The sequence below is a fragment of the Chrysochloris asiatica genome, unplaced genomic scaffold, assembly GCF_000296735.1.
Source record: "Chrysochloris asiatica unplaced genomic scaffold, ChrAsi1.0 scaffold00022, whole genome shotgun sequence".
NCBI lineage: Eukaryota > Metazoa > Chordata > Mammalia > Afrosoricida > Chrysochloridae > Chrysochloris > Chrysochloris asiatica.
In genome coordinates this window covers 24036618-24048218 of record NW_006408540.1, presented here as the reverse complement: position 1 = coordinate 24048218, position 11601 = coordinate 24036618, and the positions used below count along the sequence as shown (strand labels likewise).

Here is an 11601-nt window from a genome sequence, read left to right as displayed (position 1 = left end):
CCCAGCATTCCTTTCTATCCTACTCAAGTGTCTATTTTACAATAGTAGGCAAGGGAAACCAATATTCATAAGACAGTCAAGCATTTTAGTATTATTTCCCCTCTTCAAGTTATGCCTAGATCCCTGTATCACAGAGCCCTGTTATTACAAGGTTGAGCATGCATCACTATTTGCTGCTGTCCCACTTAACCCATGCAAACCTGTCTCAGTGTTCCCCTACCTACCTTGTTCTTCCAACCCCTCCCCCTTCTTGACACAACTGTCTTTTGTATAAAGTAAATCAAAGGAATATTTCCTCATGACAAAGATGTAATAAAGAGAATTGTTTGAAAGGGTCTTGGAGCTGGATTTATCTAAAGTTTCCCAAACCACGTTAAAGGTTTTTATTTAGCAAGTTGTTTGGGATAAATGAGGTTTGGTATTGTGAGAAACATTGCCCATACTGGCAAACGGCTCAAGTAATCCAATCTGTACTCATTGTAGCCAGAGTAATGTTTTCTTCATTCAGTTTTGTAAAATCAGGCTCCCAACCTAGTAGACACGGGCTGACGCATCGCATGGCCCGCCCACAAACAGCTTTATTCCGATCTCGAAAAAGCCCCTCCCCTAGTTCCAGTTTCCCATTTATAATTCTACCCAGAATGTCCTATTTTCTCTTCCTCTAGAGTAACCAGAATGGTGCCCTGGGTCTTAATGACTATTCGTATTAAAGTTCCTAGTCCTAGAACAGATTTCTTTCCTCTCTTCTCCCAATTCATCCTGTGTACACATCCCTGGGTGTGAATTAACAACCTATATCTGGTCTAGCAAGCTCATGAGCCCTTTATTCCCACAGATGGACTGTTTTGAGAATTTCTCACAAGATGAAATACCAAGATGATATCTCACATACTCCCAAGATAACTGGCTACAGCTGTATAAACATATATGGTTTCCAAGGAGCAGTTGGTGGGTTTGAACTGCTGATCTTACAGTTAACAATCCAGCGCTTATTCTACAGCACCACATCAGGACTCTACTAGTGATGTTTCATGATCTCATCTGAAAGCTTTGTGACTATGATTGAAAACCTCTGCAATTACTTTCTGAAATCAATCACTATAATCCTTTATATATAATTATCCAATGAAGTCCACTCTTATCCCTAACCCATCCAACTGTGACCTGAACCAATGACCTCTTTTGTGATTGCTTTGCTCCAATGGACTATGTCTGTCTGTGTTAGACATGTGAGGTAGAGTTGTCACTTCTCACTTATTCGGGCCGGTGTCTTCTTGCATCCAGATGTATTCTGTTTTCTTTGTGTCTGAATAAACCCTCTTAATTTTATGTTTATGAAATAAGTGGGATTTTCTCTACAACAGATTCAAGTTCAACAAGTAACATTTTGGTGATAATTTGGCTTCCCATGTAGGATCTATCGAGGGAAATATAAACGGTATTGTTGTATTTCATCACAAGTAAACAAATCGGGATTATCCAGCATTCTGGATTGTCCTGCAGTTGCTAGCGAATGAATTGATTTAACATGAGTCCCGGAGAAAATTATCAACAGACCAAAGCTGGAGATGCTGGAGTGAACCACCGGAAACACAGGAACTCCTGGCTCACCCTGTTGTTGTTAAGTGTTGAGTCGGTTCCCACTCTTAGAGGGCCCTGCAAAGGGTTTCCGAGGAGCAGCTGCTGAGCTTGAACCACTGACTTTGTGATTCAAATCGAGTTTGCAGTCCAATGCATTAACCCACAGTGCCACACCAGGACTCCTAGCTGTTATCTATGGTGACATCTCCAGGTCATCTTTTTATACTCCCAATACTGCTCTGGTAGCGTAGTGGTTACGAATCGGGCTGCCAGCAGTTTGAAACTACCAGCTGTTCCACGGGAGAAACATGAGGCTTTTTGCTCCCGTAAAGATTTATAGCCTCGGAAACCCTGTACAGGGTCGCTCTGAGTCGAAACCGACTCCACGGCACATAACAACAACAACAACAACAACAACAATACTGTTACAGCTTTGAATTTTCTTAGTAGGGACAGTCTTCTACATTGTTGTACCCCTGGAAAGGTTACTTGAATCTTAAACAGATAGTTAACAGTACGTATTCATCTTGAAAGTCCAGTACAATCTTGGAAGGTACTAGGGAAGCACTTTCAATTCTTCATTTAAACTATTTTCATTAACTACCACTTTCATACATTTCATACGTTCAGCAAAACATTGTCTGAGGCTGCATGGCAATAAACAGACCTACTATAGCCTCCCTGGTGTGGCGCTGTGGGTTAATGCGCCAGACTGCAAAGCCGTTTGAACTGCAAGGTCGGCAGCTCAAGCTCACCAGTCGCTCCTCGGAAACCCTGTATAGGGTCGCTATGGGTCGGATCCGACTCCATGGCACTTAACAACAACAACAACAACAACATAGTCTCCCTGAGAGAACGCGAGGGTTACAATTGAAATAAGAGAATAAAGACTAAACAACTGAGGTTGGATGTATCGGAAGATTTCACGAAGAAACGTACACAAGAGGCTATTTAGCGGAAGTCTCCCCGCTTGGCTTTGAAAACCCAGTGCAGAGCCCTGCTTCCCAGGCTCACGAACTTTGTACCCGAGATACCCTTACTGATCCAGCAGATGACGCCAGCGCCTGCAGTTCTCCAGGCGCGCTGGGGACGCTCTAGCTTACCTACGCCTCTAGCTAGCTCATTTCCGCCGCCTCTACGACCCTGCCTTCCGCCTCCCGAGCCGGCGTCTCCCCGTGCCGGCGCGCAATGCGCAGGCGCTGGAGGCTGTCCCGTAGGAAGCATGGCGGCGACTTCGAGTGCGGAAAAGGAGAAAGAGCGGCCGGGTGGCAACTCTGGAACAGTAGGTGGTAACAGCACACGAGAGCGGCTGTTGTCTGCGCTGGAAGATCTGGAGGTGTTGTCGAGGTAATACCGCTGAACTCAGGCCCTTACTGGGGCAGGGCCGGGCATTTAGGACCGACCATGGACTGTGCTCGTTCCCAGGCTCGGCTGGAAGGGTCGCGCTCTGGAGGATCCGCAGTGGACTCCCAAAAATAGTTGTAGTCTTGGCGTCCGCAATCTTCTTAAATTCCGAAGCGGCGTCTTTTCCCATTGGAAGATATTTAGTATTGATAGTGACCCCGGAGACCCAAGACTGTTAGAGCCGTAGCGGACCTTAGAGATCCCGCAGTCTGGGCGCTGGGAAGACGGTAGTTAAGAGGGAATCTGGATGCCGACTTGGGGGAACCCGGTGTCCACAGGGAGAGACAGCCATGACCATGGTGGGGCCTGTTTTTATCACTGGTGTGCGCTGGTTCCCCACCTTATGGACCAGGCGCCTATCCCAGCAGTAATCAGGACCGCGTCTTGGATGGAGAAAAGGCTGCGTTAGAAAGAAGGAGCTCACAGATCCACAAGTACATGATCACTTGAGATGCGGAGTACGCTTTTGTTTGCTCTAATAGAAGCTGCAGTTCTTCTGTTGCCTTTTTACCTTGGCGTCCCAAGAAGCCTTTTATTTCTCATGAGCTCGTCAGCCTCATCACTAAATCTCTTAACAAATTGGTGATAATGCATCTTTCCTGAGACACTCTGAAGCCTATGGTAACATCCATTGTCTTCAGGGTTCATTTTCCATTTCCCTTCATTTTTCTTTTGACTTACTGACCATGTGTTTTGGTTCATCTCTGAAGAAAGACTGAGTGAAAATGTTGTCACTAATGTTATAAGGAGAGACCAGCCCCTGGAGACGGACATCATGAGATGGATTTCACAGTGGCAACAGCAGTGGGCTCAAGCGTAACAACTGTGAGGTTAGCCCAAGACCCTGCAGTTCTTAAAACCAACATCTGTGCTCTTCAACACTTTAAAGAGGTCTTATACAGCATATTTGCTTAATGCAATATGTTGTTTGATTTCTTGACTGTTACTTCCATTAGTATTGATGGTTGACCTTAGCAAAATGAAGTTTTGACAGTTTCAATCTTTTCTCCATTTATATGGATGCTGTTTATTGGTCCAGTGGTGAGGATTTTTGTTTCCTTTACATTGAGATGCAGCCCTTACCGAAGATTGTGGTCTTTGATCTTCATCAGTATTTTAAGTCCTTGTCACTTTCAACAAGCAAGGCTGTATCATTGGCATATTGTAGGTTGTTAATGAGCCTTCCTCCAATACTGATGCCTCTTGTTTCTTCATACAATCCATCTTCTCAGATTATTTGTTCAAAATACAAATTGGATACATATGGTGAAAGATTACAACCGTGGCGCACACTTTTCTTATTTTTAAACCATTTGGTGTTCCTGTGTTCTGTTTGAACAACTGTATACAGATTACTGAATAATCATACTTCCTAATGTTATCCATAGATTTTTATGATCCACACAAAAACGTTTGCATAGTCAATAAAGCATAGATAAACATCTTTCTGTCATTATCTGCTTTTAGCCAAGATCCATCTGCTGTCAGCAATGATATCCCTCATTCCATGTCATCTTCTAAATCTGGCTTGAATTCTGGAAGTTCTCTGTCAATGTATGGTTGCACCTGTTTCTGTGTTACCTTTAGTCAAACTTGTATTGGATATCAATGATGCTGTTCAATTTCAACATTCCGTTGGGTCACCTCTCTTGGACACAAATACGGATCTCTTCCAGTCAGTTGGCCAAGTAGTTGGTCATCCAAATTTCTTGGCATACATAAGTGAGTGCCTCCTGTGTCACATCAGTTTGTTGAGGGATTTCTATTTGTATTCCATCTATTCTCAGTACCTTGTTCTATGCCATTGACTTCAATGCACCTTGAACTTCTTCCTTCAGGATCATTGACTCTTGATCATATGCTACCTCTTGAAATAGTTGAATGTCAACCATTTCTTTTTGGTAAAGTGACTCTGCATTCCTTCCATCTTTGGATGCTTTCTACATCATTCAATATTTTGCCCATAGCATCCTTCAATACTGCGTGTCGAGGCTTGAATTTATTCTTCAGTTCCACTAGCTTGAGAAATGCTGAACGTGTTCTTCCCTTTTGGTTTTCTAACTCCAGATCTTTGCACACTTTGTTATAATATTTGACTTTATCTTCTCGAGCTGACCTTCGAAGTTTTCTTTTCAGCTCTTGTACCTCCTCATTTTTTCCATTTGCTTTCTCATTGCTATGCTAGAGAGCAAGTTTCAGTCTCTTCTGGCATCCATTTTAGTTTTTTCCTTCTTTCTTGTCTTCTTAATGACCTTTTGCTTTCTTCCTGTATGATCTTGATGACTTCTCACCACTCTTTTAGTTTTCAGTCATTAGTGTCTAATGCATCAAATCTGTTCTTCAGATGCTTTCTGACTTCAGGTGGGATATGTTCAAAGTCATATTTTGGCTCTCATGGACTTGTATTCATTTTCTTCAGCTTCAACCTGAATTTGTATATAATCATTTGATGTTCTGTTCCAGAGTATATCCCTGGCTTCGTTTTAGCTGATGATATGGAGCTTTTCCAGCGTCTCTTTCCACATATGTAATCTGTTTGATTTCTATGTATTCCATCTGGTGAGGTTCATGTGTATAGTCGACTTTTATGCTCTTTAAAAAAGGTATTTGAAATGAGCAAATCATTGGCCTTGCAGAAATCTATCATGCGATCTCCGGCATTATTTCTGTTACAAAGGCCATATTTTCCAACTACTGATCCTTCCTCTTTGCTCCCAACTTTTGCATTCCAATCGCCAGTGATTATCAGTACATCATGATTGCATGTTTGATCTGTTTCAGACTGAAGAAGTTGGCAGAATTGTTAAATTTCATCATCACTTATTCTAGTGGTTGGTGTGTAAATTTGAATAATAGTGATATTAACTGGTCTTCTTGTAGGCATATGGATATTATCCTATCACAGTGTTGTACTTCATGACTTTGATATGTTCTTTTTAATGATAAATGCAACGTCATTCCAAGCATAGTGAACCATGTGATTGTCAGATTCAAAATGGGTAATACCAATCCATTTCAGCTCAGTAATGCCTAAAATATCGATGTTGCTGCATTGCATTTCATATTTGATAATTTCCAACTTTCCTAGATTCAAACTTAAATACATTCCCTGTTCTGATTATTAATGAAAGTTTGCAGCTTTTTCTTCTCATTTTGAGTTGTGCCCCCATCAGCAGATGAAAGTCCCGAGGACTTTACTCCATTTGCGTCATCATGGTTAACTCTACTTTGAGGAGGCAACTCTTCCCCAGTTGCAATTTGCATGTCTTTCAACCTAAGGGGCTTATCTTTAGGCACTATATCTGACAATATTCTGGTGCTCTTCATCAAATTTCCATATTCTGGTGCTGGTAGTGTTCCACTGCTATTCATAAGGTTTTCAGTGACTAAATATGTGTAAGTAGTCTGTCTCTCCTTCTAGTCTCTGTTTGTCTGGAAGCTCAGCTGACACCTATCCACCGTGGATGATCCTGCTGGTATTTAAGATAGTCATAGTATAGCTTCCATAATCACAGCAACTACCAAGCCACAGTGCAACAAAATGACAGATGAGAGGTGGGTTTCCAAGGAGCAGTTGGTGAATTTGAACTACCAATCTTGCAGTTCAAACTGACCTTGTGATATCGTGCATTATCCCACAGTGCCACACCAGGACTCCTGAATTAGTAATAATGATTTTGTATGTGCCACATAATAAAGTAATGCTACAGTTTGGTTTATAAACTGTTTTGTTACTGTTGTTAAATGCCCTTGAGTCAGTTCCAACTCATAGTGATCCTGTATAGGGTTTCCAAGGAGTTGCTGGTGAATTTGAACCGCCAACCTTGTGATTGAAACCAAACTTTTGGTCCAGTGCATTATCCCACAGTGCCACACCAGGACTCCTCAAACCATTTTATGTACCTTAAATTTTAAATATAATAGGTTTATTGGGGTGCTATGTAACTAACTACAGTTTGTACATAAGTTGGACACTCAACCTGTGCTGTATTTGCAAAGGTGGTTTTTGTTTATTTCTTTCAGAGAACTTATAGAAATGCTGGCAATTTCAAGAAACCAAAAGTTGTTACAGCCTGGAGAGGAAAACCAGGTAAGAGATTCCTTTTGGAATTAAAAACAAAACAAAAACCAATTTATGTAGACTTCTTGTGTATGTTTATTTTGGGTGAGAAAAGGCTAATTGGTAGCTTTTAAAATTATTAAGTTTGAAACTTAACTTGTATTCTTATTAACATAATTTGCCTCAGAAAAAATAGTTGTATAGAAGTTTAGCAGAATGTTCTCTTCTTTAGAGTTCTTATTACTATTATACTTATATTCATTATCTTCTGAATTATTCAACAATAGCTTGTTAATGGAAATTAAAGCTACTTGACCAAAAAATTAATGCTCTCATGAATTTAGCCCTTTTTTGTAGGCTTGGTTCCTCTAATGCAACCTGAAAATGAATGAAAATAAGAATTTACCACTGTTCGTAGCGGTTATCTCGTGAGTGTTGTTGTGAAGTGCCTTCGAGTCAGTTCTGACTCATAGTGACCCTGTTTAGAGTTTTCAAGGAGCAGTGGTGAGTTTGAACCACCGGCCTTGTGGTTCACACTGACCTTGTAGTCCAGTGCTTTATCCCACAGCACTACACCAGGACTCCTGTGAGTGTTGAGTAGTTTTTATTTCCATTATACTTTTCTGTGTTTTCCAAAAGTAAACAGATCCCCTACCCACCCACCCACCCCTGATTTGAATGAAGAGAAAATTAATGGGAAGAATGACCTTTTCAAAGAAGATACAAGATAGAAGAGACCACAGTATCCAGTAGACCTTTTACTCCCATCCCTTGCCCCAGTGCTGTTTAGTCTTGTGGAGTCTTGAGGATTGAGGACTTTGATAGAGTCCCATTAGAGAAGTGATGGGGTGCCTTTTTTCTTCTAAGAATTCTCTCAAATCATTGGTCATTTAAGGCCCTAAATTTTCATAAAACTCTGACTTTCATTTTTGTTTTGGGCTTATTTTTGGAAAAAGGGTAACATAAAATAAGCAGCTAGTTCTTGAAACTAAAATAGTAGAAGCCCGATATTTCAAAAATTCAATAAATAGTGTTGGCTTCTTAAAGTTAGTCAAGACAGAAAGACTGAATGAAAGAACAAAGAGCAGATGGCCCATAGGCTGAGGAGGAAGAAGAAAGACCAACGTTCCCTGCCTACTTAGCTTCTCCATCAATAACTGCTGAGATCAGACACTCCCAGGATAAGCTGGCTATTCTGTGAAATATATTTTTGTTGTTATTAAGTTGCCATTGAGTTGCTTCTAACTCGGTGATCATGTGTTGTTTTTATGTGCAGTGGAGTCCATTCTGACTCATAGTGACCCTGTATAGGGTTTCTGAGGCTGTTGATCTTTACGGGAGCAGAAAGTCTCATCCTTCTGCGGAACAGCTGCTAGTTTTGAGCTGCTGACCCTGAGGTTAGCAGCCCGATTCATAACCACTATGCTACCAGTGATCACGTCTAGGGTTTCTAAAAAACCTTAGACCTGTTAATTTTGGTCCGCCAACCTTGCGGTTAGCAATCCAGTGGTTATCCTACAGCACCACACCAGGAACCCATATTTTGTACTTAGTACATGTGAATTCCTGTATAATTTTCATTCTATTAACAATATAAAGGAATATGCACATTTTAAAACTTTTTAGCTACTCTTACTTAAATATTCAAAATTTTTTAGATTTTAAGAATTAGAAGGGATCTTAGAGGTCTTTTGTTCAACTTCCCAAGAGATTGATCGTGGAGTGGATAAATGCACTAGTCCTAAGGCTTCAGATGATTTTTTTTTTTTTTTTCCTTCAACTGAACAATAAAATCCAAAGAGAATCTTTATTACTTTCAAGTAGTATGTATACAAAGTGGTGACATACCAGCCACTCAGATCTGCAGATGTGGCAGTGGTTGTTGTTGGTGTGTGCTGTGGAGTCGGTTCCGACTCATAGCGCCCCTGTACAGTTTCCGAGGCTGTAAATCTTTACAGGAGCAGAAAGCCTCATCTTTCTCCCGCAGAACAGCTGGTAGTTTTGAATTGCTGATCTTAAGGTTTGCAGCCCGATTCGTAACCACTACACTACCAGAGCTCCTGCAGATGTGGCAGTAGGCTTCTGTAAAGATTTGCAGCCCTGGACACCCTAGAGCATTTTTACTCTGTGCTAAGGAGCTCTGGTAGCATAATGGTTACAAATCGGACAGTGAACCACAAAGTCAGCAGTTTGAAACTACCAGCTATTCCGTGGGAGAAAGATGAGGCTTTCTGCTCCAGTAAAGATTTACGGCCTCGGAAACCCTGTACAGGGTTGCTATGAGTCGCACTGACTCCACGGCACATAACAACAACATAGGTTCGCTGTGAGTTGGAATTGACTCAGCAGCAGTGGGTGGGTGTATTTGTTGTTAAGTGCCATCGAGTTGATTCCGACCCATGGCAACCCTGTATAGAGTTTCTGAGCACCAGCTGGTGAGCTTGAACTGCCAACCTTGCAGCTCAAATGGCTTTGCAGTCTGGTGCATTAACCCACAGCACCACACATTAAGTTCTTGAAAGTTGTTATGGAATTAATGTGTGTCTCTTATGTTAGTTAACTCTTTGAATAGAGGTTTCATGGAAATGGAAACCTAGCTTTCTTCTCCTTTAACTAGGGGAAACTGGGAAATAGTCTTAGTAAACAAATACTTTTAACAGTAAAAGCTTTCTATTGTTACTTAAAATCTTAATACAAGGTTAGTGGCTGCTGCTGTCTTTTGTCTACTCTGTCGTTTGTTGTTATTCAGTACCATCCAGTTGATTTGAATGGCTGACCTTTTGGTCCAGTGCTGATCGTACAGTGCCACACCAGGAGTCCATTGTATCAGTAAAAGTCCTAAAAAAAAAAAAAAAAAGAGGAATTTTATGTCAAAAGGAACTTGAAGAAGAATGTGTGTTTTTAGTCTTTAACAAATAAATTTTAATTGATTCTGGATTTTGATAAGTCTTTCCTTTATGATGTGTCATTGCCTACTTGGCACAGAAAAGTAAGGGTATTCAGACTTGTTGCTGTTAAGTGCCGTCTAGTCGATTCAGACCCATAGCGACTCTGTGTAAGGTTCCCAAGGAGCAGCTAGTGAGGTTGAACCACCTACATTTAGTTCTGTAGTTGGGTAGTGAGCTATTCCTTTTCTTAAAGACAAAGTGGGCTCAGAGAAGTCAAGTAAAATTTCCTGTGTCACATTGCTAATAAGTAAAGGAGTAGAAATTTGATCCCTGGACTGTATTTTATGCTTTTTAGCCTTTGTGGTTGTTTTTGTTTTTTGTTTTTAACTCCTTATCTCCAGATAACTATATTTATTGATTTGCTGTTTTTGTTTTTTAAAGTTTTTATTGTGGATTGAGTGAGAGTTTACAGGGTAGATCATCAGTTTTACGTTCAACAGATCATACACCTTGTTTCATTACAGTGATTATAATCCCCTCCGTTTACCATCAGTTAACAGTATCTCTCTGTATTTACTTTAGCTTTTTTTTTTTTACTGTGGAAAAGATTTATTAGTTTGTACAAGTTGGTTTCGGTAAGCTATTGACTGCTTGTTACAGTAAATGATCAAGATTTTCATTGGAACAGAATTTTCCCATTCACATTAGAATCTGGAAGTATTATGCCTTTCTCAAATTGTCATTTAGTGTTTCTAGCTTGGTTTCTCCCCTCCCATTCCTCAAACTACAGAACTAGGTTTGTATATCAACTAGTCATTGTCTTAAAGATACAGACATAGTCATAAACATTATACAGGTTATGGGCGAGGTATGTGGACAAATACAACCAAATTTTTGAAAAAAGGGAGTTGATTTAAAAGTTGTAAGAATGACATGAATTACAATAAAACTCAATTCATGTCCTTCTGAAACCAAAACGGGGGAAACCTTACTGCCATCTGCCAGTTGCCACATAAATAAAATGCTACACAGAAACATGAATCAATGCTAGTTTAGAAGCATCATCAGAACAAATAGAGATTTAATTATAAATTGGCCTGGGCTACTTTCTGTTAGGAGAAAGTTTTTTAATACTAAAAGAGAATCTGTCAGCAAACATCCTAGAAAATCTGTGAAGTCATGTTCTTTATTATTCCTGAAAGGAATTTTGCCAGGTTTGATGAATATACCTCCCAATGTCCTCAAACACTCAGGCATATATAATAATTGACATCTCCAAAGGGCACATTCTCCAAGTCTGCATCCTGGCCACAAGTTCTTAGTCCCCTCTCTTCCCATGAATCTAGAGTCCTCAGCTGCTCCCCATTTCCATGTCCCCATCTCTGCCTCCGTGTCTGGCATCGCTGCTTCTCTGGATAAGGTACCCCCATTCTACTTGTGCTCTTTTCCCTTGGTGGTCCTAGGGTCCTCTGTTTTTTGACTGTAAGATTAACCACTCCCCTGTTTTTGTTACAAAACTACCTTTACGATTATGACAGTTGCAATTAGTCATGATAACAGTTATTCACTATTGAATCATATGAATCATATCCCCATCTCTTTTCACCAGACCCATCTAGACAAGATGAAAACTTTATCAGTGGGGATTCTTTCTTACCCCCCACCCCC

At 40.6% G+C, this 11601-nt stretch overlaps 1 protein-coding gene across 1 annotated transcript in view; it reads left to right on the top strand.

Annotated features, from left to right (window-relative positions):
- Window positions 1-2776: 2776 nt before the first annotated feature.
- The window catches only part of MED4 (mediator complex subunit 4), a 41712-nt gene continuing 32887 nt past the window's right edge, over window positions 2777-11601 (top strand). The window contains exons 1-2 of the mRNA XM_006837638.1: window positions 2777-2928; window positions 7009-7075. Coding sequence (XP_006837701.1) covers window positions 2804-2928; window positions 7009-7075 — 192 coding nt within the window. The 5' untranslated portion in view covers window positions 2777-2803. The remainder of the gene's footprint in view (window positions 2929-7008; window positions 7076-11601) is intronic.